At 39.9% G+C, this 20,782-nt stretch overlaps 2 protein-coding genes across 19 annotated transcripts in view; one reads left to right on the top strand and one right to left on the bottom strand.

Annotated features, from left to right (window-relative positions):
* LOC101087463 (phospholipid-transporting ATPase ABCA3-like) overlaps nt 1-20,782 on the top strand; it is a 224,156-nt gene that overhangs the window by 165,200 nt on the left and 38,174 nt on the right. For 10 of the 18 annotated variants that reach the window (XM_045047758.1, XM_045047743.1, XM_045047746.1 and 7 more), the window contains 6 exons: nt 8,362-8,549; nt 9,212-9,382; nt 9,759-9,949; nt 16,173-16,246; nt 16,644-16,775; nt 17,653-19,061. In XM_045047758.1, coding sequence (XP_044903693.1) covers nt 8,362-8,549; nt 9,212-9,382; nt 9,759-9,949; nt 16,173-16,246; nt 16,644-16,775; nt 17,653-17,736 — 840 coding nt within the window. In that variant the 3' untranslated portion in view covers nt 17,737-19,061. Of the gene's footprint in view, nt 1-8,361; nt 8,550-9,211; nt 9,416-9,758; nt 9,950-16,172; nt 16,247-16,546; nt 16,776-17,652; nt 19,062-20,782 lie in introns of those variants that run through there. The other 8 variants (XM_045047747.1, XM_045047745.1, XM_045047742.1 and 5 more) reach the window with 8 other exon arrangements.
* On the bottom strand, nt 181-1,388 carry LOC105261313 (lysine-rich coiled-coil protein 1-like). The gene has a single exon (XM_011290612.4). It carries the CDS (start codon nt 1,204-1,206, stop codon nt 433-435), a length of 774 nt encoding a protein of 257 aa, XP_011288914.2. The 5' UTR covers nt 1,207-1,388; the 3' UTR covers nt 181-432.

Raw genomic sequence — 20,782 nt, 5'->3', positions numbered from 1 at the left:
GAAAAAAAAATCAGTCTAAATTGTGTCAAAGAGAAAACTAATGAATATAAAAATATCCCACCCAAAACTAAAACAAACCTAATCAAGAAATAGATTCTGCAAAGCCCGTTAATACTTCAATTTAAAATAAGTGACCTCCCAAGGGAAAAATACTTCTACTCTCATAGCAATTTGATGAGGAAAAGCAGTGCCACTCTCATTAAGGAAAATTACATTATATAGAAGAAAAACGTAGGGATGCTTTCAGGAAATGAGGAAAAGTAATTTCCGTGCTGGAGAGTAACCACATTAAATACTTCCAGTTCACTTGGCCTGTTGTTAGAAATTAAAGTACCTGTTGACATGAAAAAATCGATATGAACATGGACATCATAAAACCAAGCTCCTCAACTATTTTTTCAATTTAACCTCAGGAGAACCAACTCAGGATCTTCAAAATCCAAGGATAGACTGGTCCCAAAGCATTTCTTCCTCTGTCCTCTCTTTACCTTGTTCCTTTTTCTCTTTTCTACGCTTACATTCCTCTTTCTTAGAGGCCACATCTCGGCCTTTTTTCTCCTTTCGATTCTTAAGCTTTTCTGTACTGACCCTGACTGTTTCCATTTGTGTTTCATTTCTTTGGAAGTTCTTGTGTTTGTCTGAATCTATTTCCTCACAACCTTTTTTCCTCCTAAGCTTGGGCCGCTCCTCCTCTGCTTTTTCTCTGGCTTCCTCTGGATGCCTTTTCCCCTGCTGATGTATCTGTTTATGACTGGCCTGATGGGCGCTGGCACTGTTTTCTGAGGAGAGACGCTTGTAAACTCCAGATTCCACACTGTATGGGTGACGGTTATACCCTTGCTGACTAAGGTTCAGGGGTCCTGGTTTTTCTGAGAAACAGTCCCTGGTGAACTGGCAGTAGCTCAGAGAGTCTAGTCTTAGCCTGCTGTCCTGAGCTGGTAGCCACTGAGGTAACCGGTTTTCCACCTTTGGTGAAATAGAGCATGATCTCGGGTAGGTCTGGACAGTCTCAGATGAGAGTCTGTGATCAAACATTCTATGCCTCGGTCTGTAATCAATCTCTTCTTTGTACCCACAAGTTTCCAAACAGTCCTCTCTCATCTTTCTGAAACAAGTCTTTGGCTCTAAGCCTCTGGCTTTCTGCACTTTGATATAATCTTCAAGTTCATCTTGAAAAGAGTCATATGTCTTCTTTGAATGCTTCATTAGGTTGACAGCAAGGGGTTCTCTTTATCAGGCTGGGAACTTGGTGAAGAAATCTGATCATATTCCCCCATTAATTGCTTCAGTTTTCTAGCATGGACTTTCCCCAAATGGTGAGACTGTGCAACAACCAGGAAGCTTCTCTGAGGCAGGGGCGGGTGTCTACAACTACTGTCCCCCTCCCTGCCAACGCCGCTGGCCAGCCGGGGGATAGGCCGGGGTGGAGGTGGCGGAGAGGCAGGGACAGGTGCTGAGAAAGTCAGTTTTGAAGCAAAGAAAGTTCACTTGTGAGAAGTTTGAGAAACATTCACTCAAAGTTGTGGGAATGAAATAGGAGATATTTTATACATTAAATAACTTGACCACATTTACACTTGAAGGGAAGAAATTGAAATAGAGAAAGAAGTGATACATGATAAAAGGAAGTGAGTGGGTTCTTCCAGGTGGTCCTTGGGGTCAGAGATTTCAAAATTCCCAGCAGGCAGTGATGAGGTTCTTAAAAAAATAGAAATGGAAATGTCATATGATCTGGAAATTTCACTACTGAGTATTTACCCAAAGAACACAAAAACACTAATTCAAAAAGATATATGCATGCACCCCTATGTTTATTGCAGAATTATTTACAGTAGTCAAGATACAGAAGTAACCTAAGTGTCCATTGATAAATGAAGGGATAAAGAAGATGTATATACAATGGAATATCACTTAGCCATAAAAAATGTTATCTTGCCATTTGCAACAACATGGATGGACATAGATGGTATTATTCTAAGTGAAATAAGTTATACAGAGAGAGAAAAATACCATGTGATTTTACTTATACGTGGAATCTAAAAAAACAAATGAACAAACAGAAATAGAAACAGACTCCAGATACAGAGAACAAACTGGGGGTTTTCAAGAGGGAAACAGGTAGAAGGATGGACAAAATAAATGAAAGGGATTAAGAGGTACAAACTTCCAGTTATAAAATAAATAAGTCATGAGGATGATAAACATAGCATAGGGGATATATTATAATATTATATATAACAATATAACAATATTATAATAATATTGTCTAGTGACAGTTGGTAACTATACATATGGTGAGCCCTGCATAATGTATAGAATTTAATCACTATGTTGTACACCTAAAACTAATATAATATTGTATGTCAAACATACTTCAATAATAAGATTTAAAGAAAATAAGTAAAAGTGGGGTGCTGAAGTCTCCAACTCATATTTTTCAGTTGTTTATTTCTCCCTTCAAATCTATTATTGTTATCTTCATATACTTTAGAGCTCTGATGTTTGGTGCATATATGTGTATAATTGCTATATTTTCATGGTAAATTGATCCTTTTATCAATATATAATACTGTATTTGTTCTTGTAGCAGTTATTGACTTTGTCTATTTTCTCTAATAATAGTATAGCCATTCAGCTCTTTTGGGCACTATTTTCATGAATTTTTTTTCCTATCCTTTTACTGTCAACTTATTTGTGTCCTTAAACCTAAGTGAGTCTGACTAGATAACATATATTTGGATCATGTTTGGTTTTTTTAATTCATTTTGCCAATCTATGCCTTTTGATTGGGGAATGACATTTAGAGAAATTACTGATAGAGAAAGACTTTTTCCATTTGTTGTTTACCATATCTCTTATTGATGTTTTTTGCCCCTGATTTCCTCCATTAATGCTTTACATTGTGTTTAGTTGATTTTTTTGTAGTTACATGTTTTGATACACTTATTTACTTTTGTGTATATTGTACAGATATTTTCTTTGTGGTTACCATTGGGGTTTCATCTAATATCGTAAAGTTGTAACAATCTATTTTGAATTGATACCAACTGAATTTCAATCACACACAGAACTCTATTTCTGTACACCACTGTTCCCATGTCCACACCATGTCATTGTTGTCAAAAATTACATCTTTATACTTTGTATACCATTAAAAATTATTTTATGCATTTGCCTTTTAAATATTGTATAAAATAAATAGTTGAGTCATAAATCAAAAGTATAATAATTCTGGTTTTTATATGTGTCAGAGGACTTTGCTTTACCAGAGATCTTTATCTCTTCATATGGCTTTAATTTACTGTCTAGTGTCCTTTAATGTCCATGTAAAGGATTGTTTTTAGCATTTATTGTAGGGTAGATCTGTTGGTAATGAACCCCCTTATCTTTTATTTATCAGGGAATTTCTTATTTTCTATTTTTGAAGGACACGATTCTTGCTATAGAATTCTTGGTTGATGTTTTTTCTTACTTTAAATATATCATCCCACTACTTTCTAGTCTCGGAAGTTTCTGCTGAGAAGTCTACTGATGTTCATATTGAGAATCCTTTATATATGATAAATTGCTCTTGCTTGCTGCTTTCAAGATTACATCTTTGTTTTAGTCTTTTGACAGTTTGATTAAAATGTGTCTTATTGTAGGTATCTTAGGGTTTTCCTACTTGAAGTCTGTAAGTGTCTTGAATTTGTAAATCCATATATTTTGTTAAACTTCAGAAGTTTTTTCTAATAACCTTTCCTCCCATTTCTGTCTCTCTTCTCCTGAGAATCCCATGTGTATATGCTGCTGTGTTTGATGATGTAGAATAAGCCCCTTCTTTTTTCTTTCTGCTACCCATACTTAATAATTTCAAGTCTCCTATATTCAAGTTCACTGATTCTTTCTTCTTCCTGATCAAACTCCTCTTGAACACTTGTAGTGAATTTTTTTTTAATTTTTTTTTCAACGTTTATTTATTTTTGGGACAGAGAGAGACAGAGCATGAACGGGGGAGGGGCAGAGAGAGAGGGAGACACAGAATCGGAAACAGGCTCCAGGCTCCGAGCCATCAGCCCAGAGCCTGACGCGGGGCTCGAACTCCCGAACCGCGAGATCGTGACCTGGCTGAAGTCGGACGCTTAACCGACTGCGCCACCCAGGCGCCCCTGTAGTGAATTTTTAAATTCATTCATTATATTTTTCAGGTCCAGAATTTCTCTTTTTTTTAAATTATTTCTTCCTCTTTGTTGATATTCTCCTTTTGTTCATTTATCATTTTCATAATTTTCTTTAGTTTCCTTTAGTTCTTTCAGCATATCGAAGACAATTATTTTAAAGTCTTTATCAAGTAAGTCATAGCTGTGCTACTTCTGGAGCAGTTTCTGCCAATTTATTTTATTCTATTCTTTGGGCCTTATATTCATGTTTATTTGTATGTCTTTTTGAAAATTGGGCTGTTGACAAAGCAGCCACCTCTCCTAGTCTTTGCCGACTGGCTCTGTGCTGAGGCAGTCCTTCACTATTTAGCTGACTGTGTTCTGAACTTGGATATCAGCTTTAGGTGAAGGCTTATGATAGATATTCTATGTCTTCTGTGCGTGCATCTTGTCTGCTTGTTCATGTGGCTTTTTGTATTCTTCCAGGAGTCTGCAGGTCTATAGTCCTCCTGCAGCTTTCATGAACAGTACCCTCCAGTTTTTTGCCCAAGCAAAACAAACACCAATCTTCAGGCAGTCCCCAGCCAGGTTATATTTACTCAACCTCCTCTCATTTGGGAGAAGTAATAGGGAACTGGGCTGCTGCCTCCTCCGACCAAGACTGTTCTGCAACAGGGAGGGTTTGGGCAAGGATGAGTAAAAATGCCACCAAATATCTTACTATTTTGAAGATGGCTTTTTCTTAAATACTCACTTGGTTGCTGTAGGCTTCAACGGTTTTTCAGTGCTCCTATAAGGATATTTTAGTCCCTTTCTGATTGTTTTTTGAGGTTTCCATGGAAAACAAGGGCTTAGAGCTTCCCAGGTGGACATTTTTCTAATTTACTCTTTTTAGCATTGTTTTGTAATTCTACCCCTAAACTCCTTTACAGTTTTATTTATTTCCTTATAACAACTCCTCCTCCTCCTCCCCTTCCCCTCCTCCTCCTTTCTCCTCTTTCTCCTCCTCCTCCTCCTCCTCCTTTGTCACATTATTATTATTTGTACGTTGTGGGTTTTATTTATACTGTTCATGGGATCTTTTTTTTCTGACATAAGTTGCTAGTATTCAGGAATGCTATTGAATTTTTATATGCTGATATTATTATCCAGAAACCTATATGAACTAATTCTCTAATTAGTTTTCAGTTTATCTACAGATTAGCTTGGCTTTTCTATGTAGGTAGGTTTATCATCTAAAAATAATGAGAGTTTTTCTTCCTTTCCCATTGTCATTCTTCATTTATTGTGCTATTGCATAAAGTGGGACCACCAGTACAATGTTGAATACTGGCAATGATGATAAATATCTTTTTTTGCCCCTGCCTTTGCATGGAATACTTCTAAATTTCTACTACTATATATTATATTTGGCTACCCTTTGTCAGTTTAAGAAAATTCATTTCTATGTCTAGTTTGCTACAAGCTTTTAGCATTTTTTTCTTTTTTTATTTAAATCCAAGTTAATTAACACATAGTGTAATAACAATTTCAAGAATAGAATTTAGTTATTCATCACTTATATATAATGCCCAGGGCCCATTCCCACAAGTGCCCCCCCTACTGCCCATTGTCCATTTGGCCTATTTCCCCACCCAACACTACACCAGCAACCCTCAGTTCTCTGTATTTAAGTGTCTTACAGCTTGTCTCCCTCTCTGTTTTTATCTTATTTTTGCTTCCCTTCCCCTATGTTCATCTGCTTTGTATCTTAAATTCCACATATGAGTGAAATCGTAGGACATTTGTCTTTCCCTGACTGACTTATTTCGCTTAGCATAATACACTCTAGTTCCATCCACATTGCTACAAATGGCAAGATTTCATTCTTTTTGATTGCCAAGTAACATTCCATTGTATATATACATACCACATCTTCTTTATCCATTCATCAGTCGAGGGGCTCTTTCCATACTTTGCATTTCCACAAACAGTGCAAGAGGGTTTCCCTTCCTCCACACCCTCACCATCACCTGTTGTTTCTTGGGTTGTTGGTTTTAGCCATTCTGATAGGTGTGAGGTGATATCACATTGTAGTTTTGATTTGCATTTCCTTGATGATAAGTGATATTGAGCATCTTTTCATGTGGCTGTTGGAAAGCTGAATGTCTTCTTTGGAGAAATGTCTGTTCATGTCTTATTCCCACTTTTTAATTGGATTATTTCATTTTCAGGGGTTGAGTTGTATACATTCTTTATATATTTTGGATACTAACCCTTTATTGAGTATGTCATTTGAAAATATATTCTCCCATTCAGTAGGTTGTCTTTCAGTTTTGCTGATTGTTTACTTCACTATGCAGAAGCTTCCTATTTTGATGTGGCCCCAATAGTATATTTTTGCTTTTATTTCCCTTGACTTGGGAGACATGTCTAGAAAAATGCTTCAGTGGTGAATATCAGAGAAATTACTGCCTAAATTCTCTTCTAGGACTTTTATGGTTTCATGTCTCACATTTTGGTCTTTAATCCATTTTGAGTTTTTTTGTGTGTATATGGTGAAAGAAAGTAGTTCAGTTTTGTTATTTTTCATGTAGCTGTCCAGTTTTCCCATCATCAATTGTTGAAGAGACAAAACTGTTTTTATTCCATTACATATTCTTGCCTCTTTTGTTGAAGATTAATTGGCCATATAATCATGGGTTTGTTTCTGGACTTTCTTTCCTGTTCCATTGATCATGTGTCTATTGTTGTGTCAGTACCATACTGTTTTGATTTGTATAGCTTTGTAGTATAACTTGATATCTTGAATTGTAATATCTCCAGCTTCACTTTTTTCATTAATATATTCTTAATTTTTTAAATATATTTAAACATAATAAGCACAATCATTTTCTCATCTGATCTGATAATACCAATATTTGAAGTCATTAAAAATATGTTGCTGGTAAGTATTATTTCTACTGATGGCATTCATGGTATCTTTTTCTTTGTTCACTGGGTTATGTTGTATGCAGTTCATTTACTTTCAAAAATAATATGGGACAATAATTTTATACCTAGAATAGAAGAAAGGGTTTGTTTCGATTTCTGCAAAGAGACTAGGGCTGCAAATAGTCTGGGATTACTGTAAATTAATTAATAAAATCTCAGAGGAAAAAGGATGAATTTTAATTATTTAGAAATACTGTTTTAAATATTAATTTTTAATTAATTTTAATAAAATAATGTTACATGTGGATCTTGAGAAACTTAACGGAAGACCATGGTGGGGGGGGGGGGAGGTACAAACAGAGAGGGAGGGAGGCAAACCATAAGAGACTCTTAAATACAGAGAACTGAGGGTTGATGGGGGTGGGGGAGAGGGGAAAGTGGGTTATGGGCATTGAGGAGGGCACTTGTTGGGATGAGCACTGGGTGTTGTATGGAAAACAATTTGACAATAAATTATATTTTTAAAAAACAATTATAAAAATAAATAAAATAGGGGCACCTGGGTGGCGCAGTCGGTTAAGCGTCCGACTTCAGCCAGGTCAGGTCACGATCTCGCGGTCCGGGAGTTCGAGCCCCGCGTCAGGCTCTGGGCTGATGGCTCGGAGCCTGGAGCCTGTTTCCGATTCTGTGTCTCCCTCTCTCTCTGCCCCTCCCCCGTTCATGCTCTCTCTCTGTCCCAAAAATAAATAAACGTTGAAATAAATAAATAAATAAATAAATAAATAAATAAATAAATAAATAAAATTTTATTATCTTTTCCTCTGAATACCTATTTGCATCTGAATGCAAATCCATAAAAGGATTGGTTAATTGGCAAAACAACATTCATTGCATTCTGTTTGTGACAGTGGGATAAGGCTTTGCTTCTGGTTCAGTCTTACTGTGAAACAAGATCTAGACATGACTGTGCAGGTTGTGCAATGCAAAAACTTCCATGGTGGCCATGCCCATTAGAGTTTCTTATTAATGAGGGGAGTAATTCATACTCTAAAATTCCAAATTCACTGGGCTCTGAGACTTTATTTCTAACTTTTTCATTGCTAATATCATTAAAACTGAACTAAGGAATCTTTTATTCCAACTTATTACAACAGATCCAGTGGCCATCATTGTGTAGCATTTAGAAAAGAAAAATTCTTGGTAAGACTCTTAGAGACATGGCCTGGAGGACTGTAGTCTTCTGTCTCATCCAGGGACACTCAGTGGGATAGATGACTTGGGTCCTTATTAAGGCAATTCTCTTAATCAGGTGAAATCAAGAGTTGGCTATTGTCCTCAGTCTGAAGCATTGCTGGAATACATGACTGGTCGGGAAATAATGATCATGTATGCCAGGTTATGGGGAATCTCTGAGCCCCAGATTCAGCTGTATGTGAATAGATGGTTGAATTCAATGCAACTGGAACTCCATGCTGACAAGCTTATCATAACCTACAGGTGAGTTATTTCATTATTAGGATCTTTTTGTTGCAGCTGTTATAATGTTGAGATGCCTCCCTATGTCTCTGATGTTTGAAATAAATGTGCACAGCTCTACCCAAGGCCCTCTGTAACAGTATTATCTAATTGTGAAACTATCTCATGAGTTGCTAATATCAGATAATAGCAATTAAGATCAATCAGTGTAGTTCCATGTCTTTCTTTTGCAGAGATGAAACTAAAATCCTGGTTAAATTTGAACTATAGACTCTAAATCTCAAAAGAGATGTTTCCTCAATATATTATCTATTATCACAAAGGTATACTATTCGTCCTAGTGTCCAAATTGTTCTTTGTCTCCCAAGAAAGAAGAAATCTAGGCCCTTTGAATTATGGGAGATTCATATACTTGGGAAATCATGGTACCCTAAGCACAAGTAAATAAATGTCACTGATAATGTGGCTAAAATCAGTTACATAGAAGTCACTCATCTACATTTCAAATGAAAATTATTTGATATATACACCTGTACTGGACCTAACTTATTGAAGTAAAACTAATCAACATTGCGCAATTTCATGTTAAATGTTTGTTGATATGTTTGTGCTATTTCCTATAAATAACTAATTTGTATAACCTCCCTTTCTTCTAAATTTTCTTTCCTTCTATGACCATAAAGTGGAGGAACCAAACATAGGCTGAGTACTGCTATTGCCCTAATGGGAAATACCTCAGTCATTTTGCTAGATGAGCCATCAACTGGCATGGACCCTGGAGCCCGACGCCTGCTCTGGGATGCTGTGACATGGACACGTGAAAGTGGCAAAGCCATCATTATAACTTCCCATAGGTGTGGCTCATTTGGAGGCTTGAACGAGGGTTGGCAAGTACTATATTGACTATAAGCAAGAATTATTTGGGGCTAGGAATATTGACAATAAATTTTAGTGTATGTGAGTTCCTCCTTAATCCTAATGAATAGAGTGGCCAAAAATACTCACTGAGTTAAATAATTAAGAGTGGAGAAAGAGCAGGAAGTTTAAGAGATGCTGTGTTTGAGGATTTGTACTCTACTAATTGTTTGAAAATTTGTCACTTCCCAACTATAATCTTTATGATTACCAAATTCCACTTCACATTGAAAACAGAGTCACAAATCCTGGCTCTGTTTGAACTACAGAATGTCCCCCAAAACCAGAACTTTTTATGGTATCATGTTTTGCTAGAATGGAGGAATGTGACGCCTTCTGTACCAGGCTGGCCATCATGGTGGAGGGAAAGTTCATGTGCCTGGGTAGCCCTCAGCACCTCAAAAGCAAGTTTGGCAACATTTACGTCCTGAAGATCAAGGTCAAGATTGATGCACAGGAGGATAAACTGAATGATTTAAAATTTTTCATCACAATGACATTCCCAGGTAAACTAGGTTAGGCTAACTTTTATAAAGATGTGTTAAATCATGGTTTTATTGTTTCATCATCCATATGTTTTATGTCTTCAGTAAGTGTTTCCTGTGGGATATTGATATTTATTGACCTTCCATACTGAATTCCTTTTGGGATCCTTCTTTCTATAACTTTAGCATAACGATACATATTTTTTCACACACGTATAAAAAGGTTCTCACTAATCTCTTGTATCATTGTAATAAGGCAGTTTTGGATTTGTGCTATCAATATAAATTATACCACTAAAGTCATATTTTCAAGTACAATGCTCATTTTCACATATTACTTTTGCAAAGTCTTAAGGCTTTTTATTCTAACTAAGCATGTATCCCAATCTTTTGATATCTCAGCCAGGATGTGATATAGAAATGCAAACAAGAACCACTAAGTTTTTCTCTTCTCTCAAGATTAGTTCTGCTTCTGCTGCTAAATGCAACAAGCATCTCTCTGCCTATATGGTACAATACCAGAGACAGCAACTATTTCCTTCTGTCCTTTACCTCTCTTTCTTTTTTTTTTTAATGTTTATTTATTTTTTGAGAGAGAAAGACAGAGCATGAATGGGGGAGGGGCAGAGAGAGAGAGGGAGACCACAGAATCTGAAGCAGGCTTCAGGCTCTGAGCTGTCAGCCCAGAACCCGATGCGGGGCTCGAACTCATGAACGGTGAGATCATGACCTGAGCTGAAGCTGGACACTTAACTGACTGAGCCATCCAGGTGCCCCTTTACCTCTCTTTCTTAAACATAAAGCAGAGGCATGGAAAAGATTTTAATAATTCTGGTTTTTCATCTTACTCCACTTTGTGAGGGTGAGTAAAATATCAGAGAAGTTCCCACTGTGTGTCAGGCTGAGGAGTTATAAGTTTATCTTTCAGGCAATGGGAAAGAGCATGATTGATTACACAGTAGGAATAAATATCAGAAAACAGATAAGAAGGGTGCCTGGGTGGCTCAGTCGGTTAAGCATCCGACCCTTGATTTCAGCTCAGGTCATGATCTCACAGTTCCTGGATTCAAAGCCCGTGTCAGGCTCCGTGCTGACAGTGTGGAGCCTGCTTAGGATTCTCTCTCTCTCTCTCTCTCTCTCTCTCTCTCTCTCTCTCTCTCTCTCTCTCTTTCTGTCTCTCTCTCTCTCTCCTCCTCTCTCTGACCCTCCCCCCCCCAAATAAATAAGTAAACTTAAAAAAAAGAAAATAGATAAGAAATGAATGGAAGTGGAGATGTGGAGAATAGATGTATGGGAAAGTAATTACCTCAGTGTTGGCCATAGTGATCATGATGTGCATAGGACACATGCAGATGGATGCGTCCATTAAGAAAGAAGTTTAATACTCACTTAATGCATTCATTCACATATTTTTGAGTACCATTCTATCAAACTTCTATTTCATGTGATAAATTACCATGAGAGAAGCTGTGACCAGAAAACCTCACTACTATGTGCTGTCCTAGCTCTTCTTGAAGGAAGGACACTAAACACTGACCCATGACCTATTTTCAAGGATGTGGACACAAGAGCTTTAATGGAAATGTGGGTTTGAGGCATTTTCTCAACTGTAAGGTGGTTGTTGCCCTGTTCTTTCTTACATTATGCTAGAGCAAATACCTATTCAAATATGACAGAATCAAAAAGGAATTGACATGGCATCTATACCCAAATTTTGATTTTTAAAAAGAAGAAATAAATACTGCAAGCAAAAGTCATCTAGAATGTATACTCTAAAGAGGACTTGCCACAATAATCAGATATCTAGGGTAAATGATTCTGCATAATCCTGAGTAAGTTTAAATGATCATGTGGTTTTTTTAAGGCAAAGATGATTTCTACAGTATGTTAGCTTATATATTCTGAAAAGTGCTCCTGGTAAAATAACCTAGAAATTGGTAAAAATTTAAACAAATACATCTTAAATACAATAATTGTCTTACAAACAAAATTGGGAAAAAAAATTTTAACAACCAGAAAATAAGAAAAAAGGAGAAAACAAATAAAAGAAACAGTGAGCAGTTAGAAAATACGAATTGTGGAAGCAAGTGCCATCTTGGCACTGGGATCACTGATGAAGCTCTGGACCCTCGTCAGGGTTGGGAAGCTCATCCAGAGACAGCCACAAGTGGGTTGGTCAGTTACGATGAAGTTTTGGTTCATGGGGTCTGGATCCAATGGCCAAGAAAAACTTCTTGAAGACATCTTTGGTGCAAAAAGGTGATTTCATTAAAGCATGGGGACAGAACCCATGGGCAGAAAGAGCTGCACTGGAGTCCTGATGGGTAACTCATTATACACCCTCAGGTTGGGAGGGGGTCAGGGATAGAGTAAGTCTCTGAAAGAATTTTGGAAGCAAGGTTTCCAGGACCTTGAGGGGCTAGCTGTTGCTAGGGAAACATCATTTATTACCATTTAACAAAACCTCAGTCTTGAGACCCTTCAGATGTATATCGGGGGCCGTAAGCTTGGAGTATGATTGTCAGCATATATCTTGGGGCAGTTGAGATAAAGGAAGTAGACTTTCAGGATCCTTAAGGTTGGGATAATGTTAAGCTAATGTTCTCTTTTGCCCAGCAAACTGTCATCATCGAGGCAGCTAAGCTCCTAGAAGGAGGTCACTCTGTTTCAAGGACTTGTCAATGGGCTACAAGCAGTAAAGGAACTTAATTCTTCATTTGCCTTAGTTTCCCATTTTACTGTGGCAAGCACTTAAACCCCTTTCCTTTGTTTTTGGGTAACCAGGAGTGTCCAAGGAATATCACACATATTCCACTTGTTGCGGGGGGGGGGGGGGGGGCAGGGGATGCCAGCCTACATTTTGCCCTCAGCTTGCCCCAAGCTCCCTCATCAGAGTAGCATCCTCTGATTCCAAGTAGAAGCAAGCAGATATCCTTTCTGGAGGAAAGGATCTCAAATTTAAGTTTGGAGTGGAGAGAGACCCACAGGAGGCAGATATCAGAGAGTACCAGAGGAAGGTCTACTTGATAAATCCCAGAAGACTCTTAGAAGGAACCCTTCAAAAGAGGACTCTAAAGCTAAGAAAATATTCTGTCCTACCCTACCTTCTACATAGGAAACACCTACTAAAGCTATAAGAAAATTAACCTCATTTAAATATAAATGATTGAAAAGATTAAAATTGAATCCCACAGAAAAATATCATAAAAGAGGATAAAAGAAAATAACCTACAGAGATTGAAAGAACAGCAGAGCTGTAAGGCTACAAAGTAGATGAAACTAGTATCTAATATTTCAATATGAGCTTACAGAATTAAGAAGGGAATAGATGGTATGTAAGAAAATCCTAAATTAGAATTGAAAGGGCAAGAAGATTAGATGGTTAGACAACAAGGGGATATATAAAGACAGCTGACCTCACTGGAGAGAATACTTTAAGTAAATATTTCAGAAATACTTAACTATCAAGAGCAAATAAACCACACAGAAAGCACAAGGGAACGGTATTGGAAAGGAGAAAAACAGAAAACCATCAAACAGAAACATAGTTAAGCATGTGAAAGTAGAGAGAGGCAAGGCAAGGACCATCCAACACAATATGAAATTAGTCCACAAAGAAGAAAAGGAAAGCCATAAAATGGAATAAATACTAAAAACTATCATTCAAGAAAATTTCCTAAGATGAGACAAACCTGCTTACTAAAAGGACAACCTGAAAAATTGACTCAATATCATCAACACCAAGGAGTATTCCAATGTAACTATTGTATTTTAATAATAAAGGTGGTTGACCTTTGGATTCCAGGTAAAAAGATAAGGGAAAGAAGGAAAGTTTATAAGGGAAAGAAAATTAGATTGATCTCGGGCTTTGTGATAAAACATTTTATGCTAAGAAAAATACAACCTGTAGGTTTCACATGCAGCCAAAATGATCTTCAAGAATAAAATTCAAAAAGAGTTATAAACAAATAGGTATTCGGGAGTTATTGTCCCCAGTGGTTCTCCCTGAAGACTATACAAACAAAAACTTTGTGTCGACTAAGGAATGATTGGAGAAGTTTCTGCATAGGAACTACTGGTGAGCACTGAATGTTTATACCACTGTCTTGAAAAGAAGGGACTATTTATGGGTATTAGGAAAAGACATTAGTATGAAGTTAACCATAAGAACAAAATATATCACCCATATAACAGTAAGAATAAAAAGAACCAACCACAAGGTGAAGTACATACACACATGTATTTTGTATATTTACATTTGTATTTATATTTATGCATTTATCTGTATATATGTATATATAATTTTAAAAATTATATAGGAGGACCACAATTAAACATACTGTTGCTTTCAGCATATATAAATAGACTTAACTCCTGCATGAAATGAAAAAAAAATTCAGCTTGGCTCATAAGCAAAATCCAGTTCTCTAATGTGTGTAAGAATCACTACTAAAAAAAACTAAATCAGAGAAGTTAAAAATTAAAGAGTGGGCTTCTTAATTCTCTTGCTGTCCCACACTTGATCTTTAGCTACTTATTACATTTTTTAAATTCAGCTTCTATCATCTGGCAGTGTCTGCCTTGCACAAACAAATGCTCTGGCCCTAATCCTCTCTGTAGATGCCTGTCTCTCCCCAGACACAGGTTGCTCTGAGTTTGCCCTATCATAAAACTGATGGGTTCAAGAAAAAACATTATTTGCAATTTTTCCAGCTTTCTTGTAGGAAGAGTGCGAGTGACACTCTTTCCAGTTTTTAAAAAAGCTATGGCCCAACAATTCTACCTACAGCTACACTTTAGATACTTGCATCCACCTGTAACAAGGAGATAAGTAAAATAATACTTAAGTCGGCAATATTCACAATAGTCAGACAACCTGTATGTCTATCAGTAGCCTAATGGAAAACAAACTGTGGAATATTCATATACCGGATTACTATTTACAGAGGAAAATGAATTATAGCTATATGCAACCACACGAATGAATCTCACAACATTTAGTGAAAGAAGCAGAAAGAAAATATATATATCAGATGATTCCATTCACATAAGCTTCAAAGGTAGGAAAATTCTACCTCAATTTTTAGAGGTGTATGCACAGGTAAAAACACTTAGGAAAGGAAATATCCACAATAACAATGAAGGTATTGGTGACTTTTTATGGGGGATAGAGGCTGAGAAGTGGCACATGGGAGTTTCTGTGTTACTATTACTTGGCCTAAATGAGATGATTTCACCAGTGTTTGCTTTGAGTAATTCATTAAACTCCATGTTTCAAATATTTCACACACAAAAAAGAGCTGTACATGACCATGGAGACAATACATGCATTAAAATTCGCATTAAAGGGGCGCCTGGGTAGCTCAGTCGGTTGAGCGTCCGACTTCGGCTCGGGTCACCATCTCACGGTCCGTGAGTTCGAGCCCCGCGTCGGGCTCTGGGCTGATGGCTCGGAGCCTGGAGCCTGCTTCCGATTCTGTGTCTCCTCTCTCTGCCCCTCCCCCATTCATGCTCTGTCTCTCTCTGTCTCAAAAATAAATTTAAAAAAACTGTTAAAAAAATTTTTTTTAAAAATTCGCATTAAAAAATCTCACCATTATGAACATGTATTTTTTACTTTAAAACATTTTAAACCCAGTTAATCCAATTTTCGTCAACCTGCAAATGTGCACTGATGAGCGTAAATGTTTGTTCCCATTAGAAATGGATACCACCCTTTTCCCTGTCATTCCACCAGTGGGTAAGAACACACAGAACATACAGGCTGACTTTGGTAATCTATAGGCATGATTTTGTCTTTCATGGGGCATGTGATAATGCAAATAGTGAGGAGGCATTGTCTTCCTCTCCTCCCCACCAAGCACACTGTACATGCATACATATCCACACAACCAGAGTGAAAATCCAGCCAGCTCATCATATTCTCAGCACTATGTTCAGGAATAAAGTCTTGTTGTAACATTAGAATTTGAGGAGGCTCAGGTTTTGAACATGGGGCATGTGAGCTGACTACTGTACCTGAAAGCATACCTTTAGTAATTGCTATGAACTCCACATAATAAGGCTATTCATCAGGAATAAATCTGAAAGGAATTAACCATGTCATGTGTACCAAAGAGAGTGGGTTATTTGACCATGTCATTTTTTTGTATTAACAATTGTGTATAATGAAGTTGATATAGCAATATTTTGGAAATTAAAAATGGTATCTGTTAAGATTATCTATCTTGCTTTCATTTCTTAGGTAGTGTATTAAAGCATGAGAATCAAGGGATCCTAAACTACTACATTCCCAGCAAGGACAACAGCTGGGGAAAGGTGAATGTAGAAACCATGCTCTTCTAACATTACATGTTAAGAAAGCGCTTTTGATGGGGGAAGTATCTGATATCCAAGCATATGTAATTGGAGGCTGACATTGTATGAGGAGCAGAAAAATTCCCTAAAGTATGTTATTTTTCAAAGGCCCCTAGAGTTTAATTGATTTTTCTTTCTTAAATCCCATTATTTGTCATGTCTAACAAGATAATAGGGACAGAGAAGTGCTTCCTTGCAGATTCTCAATTATCTGTTCATTTTCTCATCTTCCCCTTTTGTCCTCCAACATGAACTTGGCAGGACTTGGAGGACGGGCAGGAGATGCTCAGCTGGGTTGGAGGCTGGAGGGGAGGCCTGCAATGGTAACTGCACTTTTTTACTGCTGTTGTTGCTAAAGGTGTTTGGTATTTTGGAGGAAGCTAAAGAGAAATTCAATTTAGAAGACTACTCCATCAGTCAGATAACACTGGAACAAGTCTTCCTGATCTTTGCTAACCCAGAGAACACAGAAGGTGATTATCAAGAAAAGGTACCATGAGATTTACTCCCAAACAGTGACCCTTATGTCTTCCTTAGACTACTCTATTACTGGACACATAGAGGGGCATTACTATGGGTGTGTATATCTTGGCATAAATGTATTTACATAATAAAGAGTCCTCCAAAGAATAACATACATATGTCACTCTTCTGTAAATTTACATGTGTGGCTTGTGTATCCAGCATGTGCAAATCTAAAGACATTTGGTGAAATGCTTGTTTTCCTAGAAATACAAAAGAGCAGCATTAATCAGGGTAGGAAAAGGACATATTCTTGAGCATCCTGAATGTTTAAACAGAAACATCCAAAAAAAAATGGTGCTGTCAAATGGGACAGCTTGAAAAGCAAAAGGATTGTTTCAGTACTTGAGTTGTGGTTAAGAGGAACATTAAGTATGTATCAAACCATTTTTCCCATGGATACACACACACACAAAGACACACACACACACACACACACACACACACACACACACACACACACACTATTTTTTGAGGGCAAAGGGAGAGGGAGAGGGAATCTTAAGCAGTCTCCATGCCCAGTGCGGAATCAGATGTGGGGCTCAGTCTCACGACCATGAAATCATGACCCAAGCCACAATCAAGAGTCAGAGACTTAACTCACTGAACCACCTAGGCACCCCTCACCCACACACAATTTTATACCAAAAAGGATCTAATTAAAATCAGTATCAAATTTTAAGGGGTAGGGGTGTGTGGGGTTATTATTTCCAAAACTCAAACCAAGATTCTTCATTTGCAAGAGAATCTTTGTACCATAACATTTAGAGTCCAAGAACAGAAAGCAAAACCATTATTTAAAAAATACTATTTTCTTTTCTATTCTTGTCCCACCTCTGATTAAGAAGAAAAGAAGAAGAAATGAAGTGAAGAATGATATACAGAGCTCTTCCTCAGATTCTTGTTTGGCCACATGGAGTCCCCCATAAGCCATGTGAGAAATCTAGTAACTCTCAAGATTCACGGGCAGATGAGCAGACAAGAGATAATTGTTGTCCAGTTGCAAGATAGAAAGAATCCATGAAGCTGCTCTACTTTAGGATGGTTTGTTCAAGGTTTATATATTCTTAGTTGGATATTTGTGAATAATAAAATTATACCCAAAAGCTAATTGTTTTTAGGTATAACTTTCTGTGGGTTCCACTCCCATACGTACCATACATCACCAGTGATTTCAGTAATCGCAAAATTTGCAGGCTGGCAAACTTTAAAAGAGGAGGGGGAACTCATTTTATTAAGGTCTTACTTGCATCTAGTCTCACAGTTGGCATAATTAATGACTCTTTTTAAAATTCCTTGAGTGTGGTGGTCTCTTCACTGTCCCTATGATCCAATTCACCTCTTATCTTCCAGCAAGAAACGAACAAATTATGTCAGTTCCTCTACTAAGCACTTTACATGCATTGCATTATTTAATCCCACTACAAAACTCTGGGCTAGGTATTGCAGCTATTATTATCCTCACTGTACATGGGAGAGGCAGAGGGGTTAAGGGATTTACCCAGGGTCACCCAGCAAGTAAGCAGGAGCGTTCGTCAGTATCCCCACTTGGAGTCAGGAAACCACACAGCAATTTGAACAGGGAAAGTTAAAAGAATGATTAATTATAGCAGGGGGTTAGCTATAGGAGGTACAGGGAACTCCAAAGGATACACTATGGATGAGGGAAAATATCCAAGGAAGAAACAAACTTGGAAGAGGACCCTTCCCCAAGACTGGGATTCAGATATTCTTGGAGAAGGTGAACTTGGGGCTCACTTGATGGTGGAGAAGTTTCTTGGCCCTGGGTCAAGGCTGTTCCAAACCTGCTGAGCAAACAGGAAACACCCCATAGTTACAGGCTGCCTCGGCTAGCCAGCAAGGAACTGTGGCTGGATCTAGCTAGCAGGAAACTCTTTTCTGTGGTTGTTGGCAGGCTGGTGCTAGGCAGGGGCACCTGCCGGAGTCACTGAGAATCCACGGTTAATGGGGGTCGGGGGAGGTGCAGGGTGAATGCCCAGAAATGTCCTCCACACCTGCTGCTGACAGCAAGGGGAGAGCAACAATCAAGAGAAAACACTGAACCTGGAGCAGCAGCCTTTGGCCCTGTAGCGTCCCGCCAGCACCCTCTCCTGACCAAGCTTAACCTGACAGTTCAAGAACCCAATTCCATTTGCTGCCTAGAGGCCAGAACCCGATCCCTGGCGGGGTAGGGAAGAGATTAGCCTCTGGCAGAATTCAGAACCTGCTTGGCAACGCTTAAGCTACACCGAAGGTGGGTATTGGGGTGGGGTCCGCCAAGAGAAGCGACCACTGACGAATTTGTGGAGCAGGAGAGAGGTCGGGACGTGGGGCTCCCCGAGTGGCTGGCGGGTCGGGGAAGCGCGTGGAGAGGACGCCGTGGGAGTCACAACGCGCAGAGCGCCCACGTGTGGAGGCGCAGGCGGCGCTCGCTGGGGAGCTGGACTCGAGGACCGCGCGCCTTACGCCAGAGTCGCCCCACGTCGGGGGCTGCGAGTGGCCCCCGCAGCAGGCTTGCGGGTCCCCGAGGGGGGGAACCTCTGCAAGTTCTCTGCTGCCGCCCACAGACCCTAGAGGGCGGCCAGTGAATCTCTCCCAACTTCCTGCCACGAGCTACTGGCCCGCTGAGGTGACCATGACACTTGAGGGAGAGGGGAGCCCGCGAGAGTTGGAGGGTGGTGGGGTGGTCCAGCGGGGTCTAGCGGCAGAGAGCCTGGGGCAAGCGCACGGGCCCCGAGGTAGGGCGCCGAGGGTCTGGGGGCCTCCGGCAGTGCTGGGTGGGGCCCCACACTCTAAGGGGTCCCGGGCGGAGGGTCCAGTGCGCGCAGAGGGCAGGAAGGCGCGTGCGGGCCAGGTGGCGGGGCTGCAGGGAGGAGGGGGCAGGCTGGGGGACTAGGTGCGTGCGCGCATGCGCGAGGAAGGGTCCTTGGCCACTGACCTGCTCACGAGGCCAGCAGGCAGCTGGGCGGTTGGCGAAGACGTTGGGAGGAGGCGCCGCGCCCGGTTAACCGCGTGCCTCAGCGGCGGAGGCGCAGGTGTAGCAGTGGCGGTTTCGAGGCCCGAGCGGTGAATGCGGGACCACCCCGCCCTGGTGGTGTCTTCTCCCCCAGATTCCCCCGGGGAGGCGGAGGGTGGGCTTCCTGGACTTCCCCGGAGGCCCACCCCTTGGCCGCACTGTCGAGTGCAGAGCCGGAAAGTGCGAACCCCCCAACACCAAAAGCCCCAATACACTGGAACCCTCCACAACCCTTTCTGCCCCCTCCAAAGCCCGTTGTATGTAACATATATATTATAATATTCCCTGTACCTCGCTGTCTAACGTCGCTCGCCACCACACCCAGCGTTGACCCTCCATCCTGTAGTTTTGCATGTCCCTCAGTGGACCTCACTCCCTTTTCCTCTCCAAGTGCCCCTGCTCTGGGGAATGCATCCCGGACTTCCCAGGGAGGAGAAAGTGCCAAAACAAGCACATGACGTAGGAGACACTTCTCTGGACCCCAAGACACACAGAGAAGCTAATGGGAACACATTAAACAAACAGAATTTTATTTTGGTTGCCTTCAGTATTTGAAAGCCAGGGGTCTGGAGGCACGTGTTTTGGGTCGAGGGCTGGGGTGTCCAGAATTGACTTGCTGTGTGACTGTCCCAGTCAGCTGGGGCTGCTGTAATAGAATACCTGCCGTGGGCTGGGCCACCCAAATGTATTTCTCACAGTTCTGGAGGCTGGGAAGTCTCAGCTCAGAGGTCCGTGAGATTCGGTGTGTGGTGAGAGCCTGATTTCTGATGCATAGACAGGCATCTTGCCACTGTGTCCTTCACATGGTGGAGGAAACAGGGGAGCTCTCTGGGGCCCTGTCTTATAATATGGGCACTAATCCCATTCATCGGGGCTCCATCCTCATGGCCTCATCACGTGCCCAATGTCCCTCATCCTGATACCATCACATCCGGGTTTGGATTTCAATTTTTTTTTTC

Source organism: Felis catus, chromosome E3, assembly GCF_018350175.1.
Source record: "Felis catus isolate Fca126 chromosome E3, F.catus_Fca126_mat1.0, whole genome shotgun sequence".
Lineage (NCBI taxonomy): Eukaryota > Metazoa > Chordata > Mammalia > Carnivora > Felidae > Felis > Felis catus.
This window is presented reverse-complemented; position numbering and strand designations above follow the sequence as displayed.

Bases quoted from the DNA above. Each gene is read 5' to 3' on its own strand.
- LOC105261313 (XM_011290612.4), bottom strand. From the start codon at position 1,206: ATGAAGCATTCAAAGAAGACATATGACTCTTTTCAAGATGAACTTGAA.